This window comes from Salvia splendens, chromosome 19 (assembly GCF_004379255.2).
Source record: "Salvia splendens isolate huo1 chromosome 19, SspV2, whole genome shotgun sequence".
Taxonomy (NCBI): Eukaryota; Viridiplantae; Streptophyta; class Magnoliopsida; order Lamiales; family Lamiaceae; genus Salvia; species Salvia splendens.
In genome coordinates, this window is record NC_056050.1 from 23,285,960 (window position 1) to 23,305,378 (window position 19,419).

At 34.0% G+C, this 19,419-nt stretch overlaps 1 protein-coding gene across 4 annotated transcripts; it reads left to right on the plus strand.

Moving 5' to 3' along the window:
- Positions 1-7,193: 7,193 nt before the first annotated feature.
- LOC121779768 (protein ENHANCED DISEASE RESISTANCE 2-like) lies at positions 7,194-18,811 on the plus strand. Of its 4 annotated transcripts, none has more exons than XM_042177182.1 (24): positions 7,194-7,514; positions 7,682-7,820; positions 8,001-8,169; positions 8,460-8,534; positions 10,059-10,112; positions 11,047-11,112; positions 11,246-11,349; positions 12,629-12,696; positions 12,774-12,893; positions 13,065-13,105; positions 13,215-13,315; positions 13,737-13,832; positions 14,192-14,256; positions 14,345-14,416; positions 14,562-14,717; positions 15,203-15,432; positions 15,505-15,544; positions 15,640-15,794; positions 15,907-16,008; positions 16,168-16,212; positions 16,294-16,434; positions 16,928-17,023; positions 17,416-17,517; positions 17,760-18,811. In XM_042177182.1, the coding sequence occupies exons 3-24, from the start codon at positions 8,026-8,028 to the stop codon at positions 17,880-17,882; spliced, it is 2,196 nt and encodes a 731-aa protein (XP_042033116.1). In that variant the 5' UTR covers positions 7,194-7,514; positions 7,682-7,820; positions 8,001-8,025; the 3' UTR covers positions 17,883-18,811. The 4 variants fall into 4 exon arrangements, with proteins under 4 accessions (XP_042033116.1, XP_042033115.1, XP_042033114.1 ...); XM_042177181.1 differs by having other exon boundaries at positions 7,195-7,514; positions 7,679-7,820; positions 8,006-8,169; XM_042177180.1 differs by having other exon boundaries at positions 7,195-7,514; positions 8,006-8,169.
- The last annotated feature ends 608 nt before the right edge of the window (positions 18,812-19,419 follow it).

Sequence of the window (19,419 nt, forward strand, 5' to 3'; positions counted from 1 at the left end):
AACATTACACTAAAAACACGTATATGAGGACGTTTGTGGGTAATGCCTGGCTGGGTAGTTGCAACTTGCATGGAAATAATCTCATCATAATTACTACTGTTATTTACTCAAACAAAATGAATCAATATTTTGATTATTTTCTATAACCGTGATCACATGGAAATTTGATGAGATAATATTAATTATTAAAATGTAATAGTACAAGTTTTATTTGCTTTGTTTTCTGAGCTACAATGTGATGTCATCGATTTTATGTTTGCTAAATTTGTAGTATAGCCTTTTTCAATTACTATAAGATACTAGTACTTAGTTTAGAAGACTTCTTCACATAAAATCATGATATTTGAACATTGTAACTGTGTTCTGGAAACTTGACGATGTATTAATTATTATATATTGTTACAAGTTTATATGTGGATGCTTAAAACAAGTTTATCAATTAATTTATCTTAGTTGGGGGATTTATTTAGAACGTAAAAAGTATGAAAATGTCATTCATGGGGTGAAGGCATACACCATCTCTAACCATACATCAAATCTCATAGTATATTTTTTTTGTGTAAAAAATTTCTCCAATCATACTGCAAAACTCAAACCCATTCTCTATTTTTCAGCGGAGCAACACCAAATATGAAGCTACTGCAAATATTTTATGGGACATGCACTAAAAAATTGTACTCCATAAAATTTGAATCTAGTATAAATGGTTAAAGTAAAATTACTTTTTAATGTGACATATACTAAAAATTAAGAAAAGTAAAAAAAACACCTTAAATGTAAAATATATTAATGTCTAGGATTTTATATGATAACTTTTTTCAGGGATAGTGAAAAGTAGAACATGCAAAATTAAGGGACTATCTGTTCACTTTTTTTTACTTAAACTAATTAAATTAAATGAATAAGAGAAAGAAAAAAAAATAGAGAGAAGATAGAGAAATAAATTGGCAAAAATAACATTAAGCAAAAAAGTGATAAATAGCACAAGTGACTGAAAACAATGTATAACTACTCAATAAAATAATATGTGGTGCTATTTTTTAGTAATTAGATCAGATACTGCAAATATGCAAACTTAATTGTTTCAGTCATGAAAGCCTAATGGCGTGAAAGCGTCGTATCCTTGATCCACCATTCCAATTATCTTCTATTTCTATATAGGGTTTTTGGCTTTAAAAACCAAAAACTTTCACCAAATTTCGGTTTTTCCCACGAACTATGAGATTGGTTTTTAAAACCACGAACTTTCACATCGTATGCCATTTTGGTTTAGGGTTTAGGGTTTAGGAGATTTTGATTAATTTTGATCGGTTTTGATTATTTAAGTGTTTTAATTCTTGATTGAGGGTAAAACGACGTCGTTTTCCGGCATCCATGTCATTTCTGCGGCTGTCCACGTTGGACAACTTCTGCACCGGAAATGTGTTATTCGGGTCGGGTTGGGAAATGGCATACGATGTGAAAGTTCGTGGTTTTAAAAACCAATCTCATAGTTCGTGGGAAAAATCGGAATTTGGTGAAAGTTTTTGGTTTTTAAAGCCAAAAACCCTTCTATATATAGTGAAACTTTTTATTATTTTCTCAGTTAGATAGTGACCGTGACAAGTATTATACATATTTTCTCATGTTTTTCAAATAAGAAAAATAAAACAAGTTATATAGAGATATTACTTGTTTTAATTATCTGTCAACTTCATTTTGGATGCTTTAATTATTCAAAATATAAAAAAATCCATAGAAACAAGAACACGACACCCCTATTTATGGAAATCGGAGTAGCTATTCACAAGTACTAATATTTTTTGAGATAATTAATTATCGTTCTTCTCAATTAAACCGAATGAGAATAATTCATTTAAATAATGAATTGATTTGAAAGAAGTAACAATTTTAAAAAATAGTTAAAATTATATTGTAAACTAAATTGTCAAACTGCAGAAATAAATACATTATTCCTAAACATTCGCTATAAAACATGGAGTAGTATTTAAGTTAAACAATTATATTAATAAACGAAAAATGGATTTGATGCTTTTACCATAAATTAAATTTTGGGTCATTGTCCGAGAGATAAATGATATATGTCATCAATTAACGTGTCATCTATAATTTTCATCATTTCTAATCTACCAAGATATATATGACATGCAATAATACCATTCCGCAATTCATTAATTAATGATTGTATTGGACTCGTTTTTATCTTATTTGAGGGAGGTATTAATATCTCTTTGGATCTTAAGAATATCGTAATTTAATTGATGTCAAGATATGAGAGTGAGAGCGTGCTTGTGTGTTTATTACTCACAAATCAAGAATATTGATAAAGTGATTTAATTATCTTCATTTTGTGGTAATCTTAGAATTACTTTTACGACCAACATTTAACTTTCGAGATTATTTAATCAAAATACAATATCAATTAACATATTACTGATTAATTTAGTTTGTGACTGCATCTGAGCTAACTAGATTAAAAAAGGCTAATTTCTTTTTCCCTTCAAAATTTCAGACTATTTTATAACCCGGCTCAAAAAATTAGTCCACCAACTGTAATCAACAAATTTATTAGGCCATCCACAATAGGCGCCCAGCGACCGCCCAGCCGAGCGCCGGCGCTGGGCGGTTCGCTGGGCGCCTATTGTGGATGGCCTACGGGCGATTGGAGAGAGAAACCGCGCAGCGCTGGGCGGTCGCGTGGCGCTGGGCGGTCCGTTCGGCGCTATTGCAGCGCCCGGATCGCCCAGCGCACCGCCTAGCGCGAAAAAATAATTTTTTTTCTTTTCGAAACACTATATATACGCGCTTTGTTCGTCATTTTCATTCGCACCACTTGTTTTAACGAGTATTCTCTCTATCTTAATTTCTGTTCAAGATCAACAACGGTAAATGGATCTCAACAACGAGCCCAGTTCCGGAAGTAGCGGGTCACAAACTCCGGCGATCCCTGTGGGAAGTGGATGGGGACAGGTGCCCAGGTACTACAACATGTACTCGTGGCAGCAGATGATGCCCGGGGCCCCAACGGGGGGGAGTCCGCCGGGGGGGTTTCCGCCGATACCGGGCTGGGCACCAAGTATTCCGACCCCAACGGGATGGGCACCGGGGATAACGAGTATTTTAAAATTTATGTACTTTTTTTTATTATTGTATTTTTTTTAATTAATGTACTTTTTAAATTATTGTACTTTTTAAAATTTTAATAGTATTATTAAACTTTTCCCGTATATGTCTCGTAAATTAAATTTTGCATATTGTGTGATTGTTAATTATTTCATTTTGTATATATTTGTTAATAGTGATGTGGATATTAGTGGCTAGGCTATGGCTGGGCTATTGCTGGGCTATTTGCTTGTTTTGATGATGTGGCAGGAGGATTTTTAGTGCTGCTGATGTGGCAGTGGCTGGGCTATGACTGGGCTATTGCTGGGCTATTCCTATTGTGGATGGCGTTAGTATGTTGTCGAAAAAAGATGTCATTACGTACATTATATTTATACAAAAATCTACTATTTTAATAGCCCAGTCATCGTGGCAAAACAACCTATTCCTGCGGGCTAAAGGGGACGCACTAGATCGTGTCAAGTTTTTAAATTTGTAATTTCAAATTTTCACATGTTTATGCAATGATTGCATCTCAACTAACTAGATTGAATCTAAACATAAATGTCGTATGCTTTTTTAAATACCAAATTATTTATTGCAGCACAAATCGTTTTGGAATTATTCATTTTGAAATCCATCAATTTAAATTTATGGCTTTCACCGTTGAAAGAAAAATTAATTCTATTTAAATAAAATGAGTATGCAGTGGTGAGCATTCGATTTCGATTCGTTTTTTTTTCTAAATCGTATCGAACCGATCCGAAAATCAAAATTTTGTGAAACTGAAACGGAACCGAACTAAACAAACACCAAAGTTACATAAATATATTAAAAAAATTCGAGAAACCAAAATCCAAACTACAAAACCGAACTTGATAAACCAAAATTAGACAATATAACAAAAAAAAACAAAAAAACAAAAATCTGAAAATTAATTTTCTATACTTAACACAATCGTATCAACCAATTTACAATTTTTATAAAATCTAAATATTAGTATTATATTTATTAATATAAATCAACATAAAAAATTTATTTTAGGTATAGATTAGAGGATATATACAAATAGTAACAAAAATTGGTTTTTCAGGATTTTTTTGGATCCGAACCGAAAACCCGAAATTAACTGCAAGTTTAGACCGAATCAAACCGAAAAATCTAATTGAATTTCAAATTTTGATTCCGATAGAATATTTGAGTTTCAATTATTTTGCTCACCTCTAGAATCATGTAATCAAATAATCAAAACATTTTTTTTATTAGACCAAGGGTGTCGACCAGCAAATCATTGACTATTTCTTGTGTTGATTTGTACGCACATTTAAGGATAATGCCATCTATCCCAAGAATTTGAGGTTGCTTTATATGGGACCACCAAGTATTTATTCTACATTTGAGTTGACACTCAATTTTAGTGAGATAGACTAACTTATTTGTACAATTTACAATCAACAATGCCATATACCGATTTATTTTACCCAAATTTAGCATAACTAACCATGAATGTGAAGCACAATCTAATTAAAGTAGGACTGCTTTTGGACGAATTTAACCTTCTTAATACTTTCAGAGCAAACATATCTTTAATGGCTAATAAAGTCAATTGCCATTCTCGATGACACATACATTTAATTTTGAAAAGCTTGCACAATCAAATGACATATTTGGGTATTTCAGACTAGGTGTAGAAACAATAACTAAAGTTGGGAATAACTTTTTCATAAAAACACACCAAAGTTTGGAATTGTTTTAACGCAGTCTAGTTCTGTCTTAATATCGCATCACCGAATTTATCCTTCAAAAAAGTTGCCTTTTCCTCGCAACTCCAAGTTTGATATTGAAAAGAAAATGAAGCAAAAATCATTCTCTAATGAGTTGGTCTTTTTCTGCACTAAAATTAATCAATGTTTTTTTTCATGAGATTTTAAGAAAGTGATGTTTAGTGACTTTAGATAATTATTAGTACTATAAAATAGGAGAAAAAAATAGAGAAAATAAGTGAAAATAAAATAAAATACATAATAAAGTAAAGGAGATTAAATTGATTGACTTTTTACTAAAAGAATAAATGACTATTTAACCTGAGATGGCTGCAGTGGCGGATGCAGAAAAATATTATGGCAGGGGCTGCATTATATACTTCTTCCATCTTCAAATAATTGTTTCATGCTACATATATCCTTTTTCGTTCGTGTAAGGAAAACTATATTATTTACCCTCTTTTATTTTATTTAATAATTGGACTCCGATTCCACTAACGACCCTTATTACATTTTATTAAAATTAATATATAAAAATATGACTTAAATTTTATTAAATTTTTTCACTAACTTTTTTTAACAGTTTTTTCGATCCCAAGAGTTAAAGTAAGATACATAAACTAACAAATCACGAATGGGGGGAATGATTTTTTAGTAATATACATTTGAAAAAATATAGTAGACAAAATATTAAAATTTCAATTAATTAAATCAAAATTGTCTTACAATAACGTTGTAAAAGATACTACATTTGTCTCATAAAAGATGTCTCACTTTTCTTTTTAGTTTGTCCTACTAAAGATGTCACATTTCAATTTTTGGAAAATAATTTATCTCACATTAATATAAATATTATATAATTTCTCTATCTACTTAACATACAAAACAAAACCTCCTAAAATCTCGTTTCGTCCTATAAGTGTGACATCTTTTGTGGAACGGAGGGAATAGTAAATATTACTCCATCTTTTGTGGGACAGAAGGAATAGTAAATATTACTCCACTTGAGACAAACTTCAGATTATCCAACCCGAACACATCAAATTAACTCTAACCCAAACATATTAAACTTAAAAAACAAAATTCTAACATTCAATCCACCATAATTTCTTTTATATTTTCATGCTTAGAATATAATACATAAAATTTGTTAAAACATAAATATTTGCATAATTGAACCGGAAAGAAAAAAAAAAGAAAAACTGAGTTAAAAGTTGAAAAGTCAATTAGACATGCACTCTTTGAAAATTGTACTTTTTAAAAAAAAATTATTATGTATTGTACTATTTATTTCTTGGAAGTTGGGTCATCTTCTTCTCCAAAAGGCCAAAACCATGACAGCTAATTTTATTTCTTCATTTGCCTCTACATATTTTTCGAACAGAAATTCATTTCAGCCCCTTCCATCATTCAATCTCCAATAATTTAGTCTTTAATTTAATAGCATTGATTTAGGAAGGACTGAAGATTATATATTGAAAATTTCAAAAAATTTAACAATAGAAAATAAAGAAAAAAAAATTGTTGGCATGTGCTGAAGCCCTCCCCAGCTCTACCTGTGTCGTGTGTCCGCCAATGGATGGCTGGTAGAAATATACGAATCGATTGTCTAGAACGAAAAGAGCATTGTATATATTTTATGTAAGTAATTCTGTTTGGGCACGGTAACTCACTTCATAGTTCATACTCTCATTTTCAAACTAAATTTAGTATTTTAAATTGGGTAGCTACTTCATCATTATATAATTTGCAATCTTCAAATATCTAAATCCTTTTACCAGATATAGTAACGTTGATTTTTTAGCCTATAGAAAAGGTCTGACCAACCTTAGATAACCATCTCAAGAGCCATTTTTTGACTCTACTACACATGATTTGAAGAATAATATGTACACCGAATATACAAAATTAAACTGGTTTTAAATGTACAATTATTAAAGTAAAAAAAATAAAAAAAGAGAGAAAGAGAAAAAAATAATAGAAAATTTTTTAAAATTTAAGGAACAGGCTAAAAAAAATAATAAACTATTATTTTCGAGGAACGGGATAGTACAAAATAATTCTTATATTACAAAAAGGAAAATGAGTGATGGGATATTTTTGGGGAATATTTACTCATACTCGACACTTATTATGAAAGGAAATTTAAATCCAACTCCCATTAATAATTAATACAAATATTTTAAGAAAATAGTAGTAATCCCTACGAATAAAGACAAACAACATCCCCAGTCCATTCTGGACTTTATAATTTAAAAACATTTTCTGTTGTTAATCCCACTGCAAGCAGAAATAAAAGTCAATAAACAAAAATTTTAAAAAAAACTCCAAATATATTTTGGTATATTCTATTTTTAATTTTCATTGTTATTTTCCTCTCCATTTCAAACTCTCCTTCAACTTTCCGGCGTTAGTCTTTTATTATTCGGTGGCCTGAAACATATTCAGATCACTAACTGTAAAATTAACTTCCCTAATTTCTCTCTCTTCCCCTCTCCCGCTCTCGTCTGTTTCTCTCTCTCTCTCTCTCTCTCTCACACACACACAAACACACGCACTTGTTCATCACCCCAGCAATCAATTGCAGATGCGCCTGTGTAAATTGGCGAAGTGGTGAATTCTGAAGATTCTGGCACGGGCGTCACTACTGTATTGCTCGAATATCCCTCTCTCTCTCGCTCTTTGTTATTTTATGTGTTGGTATTTTTCTCGTATATGACGTGCTGGAATGTATGCATTATACCTGCTGTTTGGCTTCACATTTTCTCAACTCTAATCTTTTGAGTTGATGCTTTTTTTGGAATTTGCTGAAGCAGATCGCTGCTGTTGGAGGCGATCGATGATCAGTTGGTGCGGGTTTGGCAGGAATTGCGGCTGATTTTGTTTTTATTTGGTAATTATCTTTTGTTAGGTGCAACTGTTCAACACTGGAGAAGTTGATTCCGTGAGATAGAGGTTAGTTTTTTCTTCTTCGTCGAAATCAAATTTCTTCAGTTTACCGAGATCGGGACCTTTCCAATTTTATCTACGGTAAATGGTCCTTTAGTAGTTGCATAGGCTTGATTAACTTTCCAGAAGTGAAGATTAGCTCGGAGTTTCCAGAACTGTTTTGAATTTGCTGCTGGAACTTTGAAGTGCAGAAGAAGACATACGTCCGGAGATGTCAAACTCGAAGGTGGTTTATGAAGGATGGATGGTGAGATATGGGCGCCGGAAGATTGGAAGATCATTTATTCACATGCGATATTTTGTGCTTGAGTCTAGGTTGTTGGCGTATTACAAGAAGAAGCCCCAAGACAATGTGGTAAATTTCATTTGTAACGATTATTTCCCCTTTATATGTAGTATTTCTAATTGGTGTTGTTGGAGATTGTGAGTTCTATGATATGAACTCCTCTCCCTCTACCAAGAAGGTCATATGCTAATGAATCATGTAAGATGGCTGCAGTTCAAACTTAAGAGGATCTCCTACTGTCTAGTTCATATGACTTGGAGCTACTTAATTTTCTCATTTTTAGAGGGAAACTATTTTCCATTTCTATTGATTACAATCACACAACATTTTTTTTATGTTTCTCCTTCTCGTATGGCAAGGTGCCGACCAAGACGCTTCTTATAGATGGCAACTGTAGGGTGGAGGACCGAGGACTGAAGAACAATCATGGTCATGTGAGATACAGTTCACATTTTTTAAATCTTTTTTATACCCTTGCTGAATATTACCTTGTAGTATTATCTTGTGATTTAAAATAATGTAAACAGTAGTTACTCTTTCACTCTCAAAGGAGACATGCCAAAAATAGAGTGGTACATATTGTTCTTGGATCGTTTTGTTCAACATATCGTTGTTTCAGTTACCGTGAGCATTAATGCGGTTCAGTTTGTTGATCTCACATCGGCAAACTTGAGTCCTTTTTCAAAAAAATAACATGGGTTTCAAGTTTCATTTTTTATAGTTCAGTTACTAATACTTGCTGAAATATTGATGTGTGAGGAATTCCCTCTATAAGATGCATTGGTTCTTCAGTAGAGAAAATGTGAAAATTGTAAATTAATTTGATCAATAGATATAAACTCATTTAAGAATGACTTGAAGATTCCTAAAAAAGAAAGAAAAAACAAAAGAATCACACAACAGACTCAAGACCTACTCATTCCATGTTCACTGTTTTAACTTGTCTCTATGGAATGTGGACATGTATGGTTGAATACTTGTATTCACTAAAGAAAAGGGAGGAGCATGTTGTTAGGAATTGTGTTTGAAAATATTAATGAAAAAGAGACAATACTGTAAGTGTCATATTCTAGGTAATTAGTGTTCATTGAATGCTTGCGATGAATTAGTCATGATTTTGGCGGCACTGGATTACTAGCTTATGATATCTCTTAGCAGTCAAGCTTAGAGATGGGCCTTATAGGGTATCATATTGTGGTACTGAATCCCAGCTCTCTGTTGATCACAATCACGTCCCATTTTGTTTTCATGGTGCCCTGAGAGTGTGAATTCACTTCTTGTTTTGGATCATAATTATGCACTGTGGGAACGGTAATGGGTGGATACTGGATAACTTACTTGATTGGCTTTTAATAAATAGTACTCCCTCCGTTTCTCTATAGTTGAGTCATTTTTCCATTTTGGGAAGTTTCCTCATAGTTGAGTCATTTCCCTATATAGTAACTTTATTCTCTTTCTTACTTTATTCTCTCTACTTTACTCACTTTCTACTTTATTCTCTATATTTTTTTCCCTCTCTTACTTTTTATCTATTTATTTAACACATTCAACATCCCTTTCTTAAACTCCGTGCCGAAAAGTTTTGCCTCAACTATGAAGAAACGGAGGGAGTACTAGTATGCAGCATATTCAGGATTTCAGCTACAAACCAACAATTTTTAAGCAATAGAAGTCTATTGTTAGTATTCCAAGCTGAGTCCAACAACATCAGGAGTAATTATTTACTAGCTAGGTTTACTATTTCTGATCTATGTTTTTATTACTTGATCGTGAAATGCTGCCTTTTGTCCCTGTTCTCCAAATCTATTGGCCTTTTAAGAGCATTCTTTTGGTACATATGCAGTAATTGATTTGAATACATGTGATAGTTTTGATGTTTTAACTGTTTGTATTGATAAAAGCTGTTCAGGTATACTTTTGGCTGGTGCCTATTTTTAACATGCTCTGGTGTTTGGCAGATGGTGTACGTTCTGTCTGTATACAACAAGAAAGAGAAATATAATCGAACCACAGTACGTTACTTTTGCATCTGGAGATATTTGCTGTTGTTATATTTGGTTAAATTATTATGCTGCCACTGTGTCATTAGGAATCCTATCATAGTATTGTTTTGCATACAAGTAAGAGAGCCTTTGCTTTAACATACATGACAGGAATCTTTCATTTATTTTCCCCTCATATTTTCCTACCTTTTTAAATAATTATGAATTATGATGTTCTCTTTAAGCATATTTTCAGTACTAGTTTTGTAAGTTCAGACTTTTACTGTCTGTCTTTACATCTGGTATGCCATTCACTAAAATGATTTTCTGGCAATTTAGTTTGTTAAGATGGCATGGGCACCCTCATAAGTCCTTTAGAATATATTCTTAGTTAAAGCTCTTTGAATATGAGATATTCTTAGCAACTAGAACTTCAATGAACAAGACTTGATTGATGAATAAACATGACATAATTTGCGTGGGACACACAGAATTTTTAAAGGAGGATGTGATGCTTCTGGTTTATTTGACGTTCTAGCAATGCTTATAAGGGGTGATTTCGACCAAGTTGTTTAAGAACACAACAATGTGAATGAAGTCAACATTGACATGCACGAATTAATATAGTTGTATGTTGTGAGCTATCTGGATTTTGTTTGAATTTGCTCCCTGTGGTTCCTCATACAGCATCCCAGATTCTATCAACAAAATTTATCCAATGTTTACTCTAAAATGACATCATGTTTCAAATGAAACGACAAAGTTTTATTATTAAAAACTTGGGTATGTTGTAATTGCAAAAAATAAAAGTGGTTATAACTGCAATGTTTTAAAAGTCATATGAAAATTGCAAATTTAGTTAAGCATTGTGCTATTTCCAGCAATTAACTCTGTAATTTTTGCTGTTGGGATCTTAGTTCTTTGTGAATTCACGTTGTGGTAAATATTGATAATCCTGGTCCAGATGGCAGCTTTCAACATTCAGGAGGCACTGATTTGGAAAGAGAAAATTGAATCTGTTATTGATCAGGTTTCTTCTATCTTTTGACTCCTCCAGTATTTGCTATTTTGCTATTATATTACTGTTGAATTGACTTTTCTTATAAGACACCAAAGTATCTTTTAGTTGGTGAAAAATCTGACATATAGTTCTCGCCATGCAGCATCAAGAATCTCAAGCTACTAATGGTAACAAATACGTTTCTTTTGAATATAAATCTGGTGTGGATAATGGGAGGAATGCTTCATCATCAGAACATGATAGCCAGTAAGTGTTTTCTGAAACAGGCTTTGTTAGCTTTGGTGTGTGTTTTCTGATTGAGGCTTCTGTTAGCTTCATCGGCATAACATGATTGTCAGCAAGTGGTTTCTGAATGTGGATCTTATGCACAGGATTTCATTAGATTACATATCACTTAAGTAAGGCTTTTGTTAGCTTGCTCATGTAAAAGATAAATGTATTTCTACAATAATTGCTTTTTAATGCATTTCATTAGAAAAGCAATAATTGCTTTTCTAGATTTAGTAAAATCTTTCTTTAGGTTTTTGCTAAGCATGAGGGTAATTCAGTAGATGGTGGATGGTTTTGTATTGAATTGCTTTGCATCTGAGCAAGTAGTATGCTTCACTGACAGCAATTGCTGGGCCTAAATTGTTTATGTTGCGTTGGTTTATTCGGATTTCCTTTCAAGAGACAAGGGAGCAGCTTTAGATGGCAGGGATATTGTTGCTTTGCTGATTAATCATTGTAGCCATGGGCATGGTAAACTGCATGTGTCCCATGATGTTGTTCTAGGGATTTAGACTTCAGATCTAAGCATAAGGCAGCTTCAATTGATTATGGTGATTGTATTTTTTTTAGAATTTAGTAGGCTTGTTCAATAAAGATGTCAAGAAAACTTTGAAAATCAATAATAATATAAACAACTGCTCTACATTCTGTCAATCCAAGTCAAACCAATCCGTTATACTTGAACCCTTGAGCGTGCTTTTTCAGTGGAAACAAAACCATGGTTAAGTTTTGGCATGGTTCCTGAGGTTAAAGTTTGAGAATCCCCAAAGTTTGGCTAAGTCCTGAAAACGCCTGGATTATCATAATCCTTGCTGAGTATCAATTATTCCAGGTTTCGTGAAAATATAAGGAAATTGAATTAAGAATGTCAGTGTCTAAGTTTCTTCCTTTCTCCTGGATACTTCTTGCACTGTCATCCATTTAATCTGATCTTTAGGCCTTTCGAGGGTCATTCTACTCATTTTTCTCTTTCTTGTCCTTAACTAATTATATAATACACAGAACTATTCCCAAACTAATATTTTGATATTTTCTTTATAAAAATCTTGTTCTATATCTTTACATCGATGAACTTCCGTTTGAGTACAGTACTGTTGCTTTATGATACTCGTTGAGTATCTAAAATTTCTCATGCTATAGTTGGATTCTATGCCTAGCAAATGTTATTTCATATGTTGGAGGCTTCTGAGCTGTTATTTCTGTGTCATTCTGATGCTTTCCCCTTTTAAATTTGTTTGATATTTTTCTTCTGCAGGTTTAGTGCTGCAGAAGATGATGATGATACTCATCGAAGTTTGTTACGTAGAACAACAATAGGAAATGGTCTTCCTTCTTCAACTTGTCCACTTGCTTCATAAATTTATTTCATGCTGAAACTTAACCACTAATTTTTCATGTAGCAGGCCCCCCTGAGTCCGTTTATGACTGGACAAAAGAATTTGATTCTGATTTGGCTAATCAAAATTCTAACAACCAGGCATTTTCTAGAAAGTATTGGCGCCTTCTCCAGTGCCAAAATGGTGTGTTGATGTTCATAACTTACGTCGAATTTGATAGATTCGCTGTCAAGTTTTACAAACCTTTTAGTGTGACATGGGATAATATATGAAACAATATTATCTTGATTAATCGTTTTCTTTATGGGAAACTTTCTAACTCTCACGACTGTATTTTTTTATGTGAACTTTTAGGTCTTCGGATATTTGAGGAGCTTGATGAAGTAGATATTCTTGTAAGAAAGTTTCTTCGTGTTAATTGCCAACATATTGTTGAAGTGCTTTTGAATAGGCTTTACATGGATTTCTGTAGAGAATGTGTTACTTACAAATTTATTTATGTAGCCAAAGAGCTGCAGTAGAGCAATGAAAGCTGTTGGGGTGGTGGAAGCAACCTGTGAAGAAATATTTGAACTAATAATGGGCATGGATACGACACGATGCGAGTAGGTCTCTGTCTCTTTTAAATTGGATTTTGAGAATTCCCAAGTTATGAGCTTTTGTTGCATGTTGGGAGCAGTTTGTGATAGGTAATGCTCAATAGAAGGAAAAGTTACAGTTTACATCAAGGAGGTTACTTTTATATTTTTTCCTTGTATCATATTTGCTAATGAAGTAAGTTACGATAGTGAAGAAAACTTCATGACTTGCTCAATTTTTTATTTGGTTATATCAATTTGTGTTTCCTGTTCCGTGAATGTTGCACTTATTTTAATTGCAGCCAGTATGTAGAGATGGTCATATTCTTTATGCAGCGTACAAAAGGAAAAGTTCATCATGGCACAATTCACAATTTCATTACAATGTGTAGATCAGAACTAATAACCTTTGTTCTTCTACGTTAACAGAAGTGTATTATGCATGTAGGTGGGATTGCAGTTTCCAGTATGGTAGCTTAGTGGAAGAAGTAGATGGACATACAGCTTTACTTTACCACAGACTTCAGTTAGATTGGTTCCCAACGTAATGTGCCCTTATCATATCATCTTTCTAGAATGTTAGTATTTACATTACATTTTCTTCAGTGCCGTTTCCTGAGCATTGGTTTAACTGAATGTAGATAAAGCTCCTTAAAGATACTATACTCAGCCGTTTTCTTAATTTCTCTATTATTTGCTAGTTAGCTAAATTTCTGTCAGCAAATAAAATTATGTTTTCGTCTCTTTTTATGGTGGCATTATATGGATTTTATAGTTCAATGATCTGTTCCCTATTGAAGGAGACAACTCATATGTCATACAAAAATCCTGTGCATATATTCTTTGAATACATCTGCAGGGTACACCATCAAGAATCCTTACAAATATTGTAACCCATTACAGGTTTGTATGGCCTCGTGACCTCTGCTATGTGCGCTATTGGCGTCGGAATGATGATGGGAGTTATGGTAAAAGTTTTAGTGCTTTCCTTCCTCTTTTATGTGCTTATAATATTTTAGTGCAAATCTCTCTGTTTTAATCCATGTTACTTTGCAGTTGTGCTATTCCGTTCTAGGGAGCATGAGAATTGTGGCCCTCAACCTGGATTTGTGCGAGCTCATATTGAAAGTAAATTCAGCTTAGCTTTATTAGTATATAAACAGCTGTTTCTTGAATCAATTCTCAAGCCATGTTGTCTATACTAATTGAATATTTTTACAATCTTCATTTTATGTTATAGTCATGCTGTAAGATTCACCTGAACCAATTGCAGGTGGAGGATACAATATTTCACCTCTGAAACCTCGTAATGGGAGGCCCAGAACACAGGTCCAACATCTTATGCAAATTGATCTAAAAGGCTGGGGAGTGGGTTATGTATCATCATTTCAGCAGCATTGTCTCCTTCAAATGTTAAATAGTGTTGCTGGTGAGATCTCTTTTTATGTGATTTAAATTCTTGAGATGTACTCCCTCCGTCCCTGAAAAGTATGAACATTTGGTTCGACAGGGGTTTTAATGTATAATTGGTAAAGTAAGAGAGAGAGATAAATGGTAGTGTAAGTAGTGTAGTGTAATGGTACAAGTTGAAAATAAAATGATGTGTAGGGGTAATGTGTTGTTTAACTATTCCATAATTAGACAGTTCATACTTTTCACGGACAGATTAATAAAGAAATAGTAGTAGTTCATACTTTTCAGGGACGAAGGGAGTAGCAGATATTGTCCTCTGCACTTTTGGATCTATTTTTTCACTGTAGCCAAATTAAGTTTAAAATATTTATAAAAAAAGATAAAGACACTGATGCTTCAACTATGAGCTATATCTTTTTTCTTGACCCTGATCTTTAATTCTTTTGTATGAATTTGGTGTGATCTCTGTAGATATGATTTTTGTTTTCCTTCTGTATTTAGGATTGCGAGAATATTACTCTCAAACTGATGAAAGACCAGTGGCTCCTCGGATTCCTGTTATGGTTAATATGACATCAGTATCCAGCTCTTCAAAGCGGAGTAAGAAGCTCCAGTCATCTTCTGCTCACCATCGCAGTCCTTCACTTGATCAAATACATGCAGCAAACAGAAATGCTGTTTTAATGGATGAATACTCTGATGAAGATGAAGATCTCCAGGCAGATCAAGAGGTTCACATAATACTTATGTGTCTATAGCATAGTTAAGGTTTATTCTGAAGTTTGGGTTTCTGTCATCTATAGGCTTTGTCGTCTGCCTTTGAGGTTGAAGACAAGAGAACTGGTATATATCTACTTTAGTGATTGTCTAAGTGATATGGAATTATGATAATGTTGCGCTACAATTCATTTGTAATGTTTTTCTTTTATTCATTTTAGGCCATGAAGAAGAGTCTACAGACCAAATAGATTTATCCATATTCTCTGGTAACCTTCGACGTGATGATCACGATAAGGCTCGCAACTGTTGGACATTGTCTAATGGAAACAACTTCAGAGTCCGGAGCAAGCACTTCTGTTATGACAAATCAAAAGTAAAAATACTTTCTTGTTTGTTGCAGTTGCAGATACATTTTGATTGCAGTCTAGGCTGCCTAAATTTGTTTAACAAAAAGTCTAATTGAATTTCTGCAACACTTTCTGAAGATTCCTGCAGGCAAACATCTTATGGATCTAGTTGCTGTAGATTGGTTTAAAGATACAAAAAGAATGGATCATGTAGCTCGACGCCTGGGTTGTGCAGCTCAGGTGAATTTCTATGGCTGATTATCTTTTCATTATTAGATCTGAATTCCTTTCTGATAATGCAATTTTTTTTTGAAGGAATTGCTTTTGCCTATTTGATCAAATTCCAGTTTGTTCATTCTTGCTCTTGATATATAACCAATATTATGTCTTTCTTTTTAGGTTGCTTCAGATAAAGGACTTTTCTCTATCGTGTTTAATCTTCAAGTGAGTTGATTATGTTGCTGAGTTCTGTCATATTTATTTTGTTTGTTTGTTTGTACAGCTAATGAGAATATTCCCTCCTAGGTACCTGGATCGACACACTACAGCATGGTATTTTATTTTGTGTCCAAGGAACTAGTACCAGGATCTCTTTTGCAGAGGTTTGTCGATGGAGATGATGAGTTCCGCAATAGCAGGTTGAAGCTTATTCCATCAGTACCTAAGGTAGCTTTCTTCTGCCCATTGATAAGGAGCTACTAGTGCCTATTCACTAATGCTAAATTTTTTTTTGAAGCCAACTATGTTAGATTTTGTGTAGCTAATACTTCTTTGAGCCGCTATGGCTTTTGATGCTATAACCAGTAGTAACATATAACTAAACATTCATGTTGTCACCGTAATTCTGATGCGAACAAGAAAGAGAAGAGAGCTTATAAAGATCTGTATATGTTAGTAGTTGAAATGTCTGTCTGCCTATGTATAGATACTCATACATATATGCAAGTCATTCTGTTCCAGAAAAACCTTCTACGACTTCTTTTTCATCATGAATGTCTGCTCACAATTTCCAGGATTCACATGATAACCTGAAGTAATCAGAATTTCAAATGTCTGAAACTAGGAGTCCTTTTACTGATTTCATAGATTTAAAACTCTTGTTCTTGTTTCAATGCAATCCATGTCATTCTAATTTTTACTAAAATTACAAATCACGCAGGGTTCTTGGATTGTACGCCAGAGTGTTGGCAGCACCCCTTGTTTATTGGGGAAAGCAGTTGATTGCAACTATATACGTGGTCCGAAGTATTTGGAAGTAAGACCTTTTCTGTACTTTTGGGGATTGTGTAATACCTTAAGGATTTATAATTTCATAATTTGGTGAGTGGATAGTTTAGTGAATAGAAGGATACAATAAAATTACTATGATACATCTATTATTCACTGTACATTTAGAAGAAAGAGATGATAAATCATATCCCATGTCATTAGTGGCATAAATAAATTGCAGTTAATCACTTTAAAGTTGAAACCAAAACAATCAAGGGGCTTTGGGTTATCCACCTACTTGAAATCAAGACAAGTAAAGTTGGAAGGTTCTTAGAAATCCACCCTATCCATCATAGAGGCCGTAGCATATACTTAAACAATGCACTAGCTGTACATTTCTCATCCGATTTCACCACTTTGGTTTTTAATTTTTTGTAGGTTGATATCGATATCGGTTCCTCCACTGTGGCAAATGGAGTCCTGGGCCTTGTGATTGGTGTTATTACGACACTTGTGGTCGACATGGCTTTTCTTGTACAGGTATTCAATCTCATCTGACAATAGCTCATATAATCTTGGGAACAAACTTATATAGCTCATATAATCTCAAATGTTCACATGAATGTGTCCAAGAAATCACCAGCTAGCTCACACGGATTATAGGATTATGAAGGATTGAAAATGTTTAAGAACTAATGTAACTTGTAACCATAAATTTTGTACGACGAAATTATGTTGATATATACCCTTAATGTGATTTTGTGAATTGGTGCAACGGTCAGGCGAACAGTACAGATGAGTTGCCGGAGCGGTTGATCGGTGCTGTGAGAGTGTCTCATATAGAATTATCATCAGCTATTGTGCCGGTGCTGGAGACGGATTCTTCAGATTCACAGAAAACGTAGTGGATTGTATAAATGATATTGTTATTCAAGTACATATATTACTACATTCATTTAATACTCCCTCCGTCCAGCAATAGGAGTCCCGTTTTTCCATTTTTGTACGTCCGGGAATAAGAGTCCCGGTTCTACTTACTATATTTGGACAATTTAATTACCCTCCCCTTTCTCACTTATTTACATGCCTGCCATCAAAAAAATCACCCCACCCACCTCCCTCTCACACCATTTGACGATTAATCTCATTCTCTCCATTCTCACTCTCTCTCTACCTCTCGAGAACCCTACCCGTTCTCATTCGCCGCCACCTCCGGCCAAAGGCGTCCCAACCACCTCCTCCCCCTCCCCCTCCTCACGTTATCTTCAATGGATCGCAGCCACTCAGAAACCCTAACCCCCATCTCTTGTCGATATGCAATCCGAACCCCCAATTGGCCGCCCCCTCTTTCCCGTTCTAATCCGATGCTGGAATGGACCTTCGACACTTTGGAGGTTCTTAGTTTTCTGAGAACCACCCTTTATTTAGGGTTTGGAGGTTCTTAGTTTTTGGGTATTTAGGGGTTTCCGAGGGTTTGAAATGTTATGTGATTTAGCCATCCCCAATTTGGGTTAGGAGGTTTAAGGGTTGGTGTTCTACTGCCCTATGATGAAATTGGTGTTCTTTGGCCGATTTTATTTTCACCCTCAATAGAGTGAAAATAATTGTCTTGATTTTACTTTATTTATTTTAGCATTAGTTTCACGCTTTCAACATTTTATTTTTATTGTTTTTATTTGTGGGAATTCCAGTCAGATTACAAGAAATCAGCTTGAGAATTTTTCAACTTTCAACTTCAGTTGTAGCTATTGATCTTGTTCCTCCCACTGTGTGGATGTAATGTACACCGACACAATCGACACAGTTCATAATTTGATACTACTATTTTCTTTAAGTTTATTCTTTTTCTATCTAAATGTATGGACTTTGACATTTTCTAATGTATCCTTACAGAATGATTTCTAGACATCAATTCTTTTATGAATTATATCCAAATTTCAGTAAAATTTTGCATATTAATAGTCCAAATTATCATTTTGGATAGTCACATTTTTAAAATAGAACTTTTTTTTTCTATTTTATTTATTAAAACTTCAGTAATAATACTATTTGGCATAATAACGTCATTGATAAATTGAGAGCACTAGTAATGGGGCCGATCGCAGGGGCCGATCGCAAGGGCCGAGCGATCAGCCCCTCCGTCGCCTCTCATAGGCCTCCATTGTGGGGAGGGGGCCTATCTCTCATCCCTTTCGGCTCCGCCCCATGCCCGATCAATCGCCCCAGCTGATGGCATATAGGCTCCGCATCGGCCCTGCGATTGGCCTCCATTGTGGAGGCTCGAGCCGATGGCGGAGTCGATTTTCATATTTTTTAAACTAATTTTTTAATTTTCTTCTCCTATTATAAAAACCTCAATTTCCTCTCCTTCATTTCACACACCCACATCTTTCTCTACTCCACATTTTTTTTCACTAGAAATGTCTTTTAATTTCACTTCAA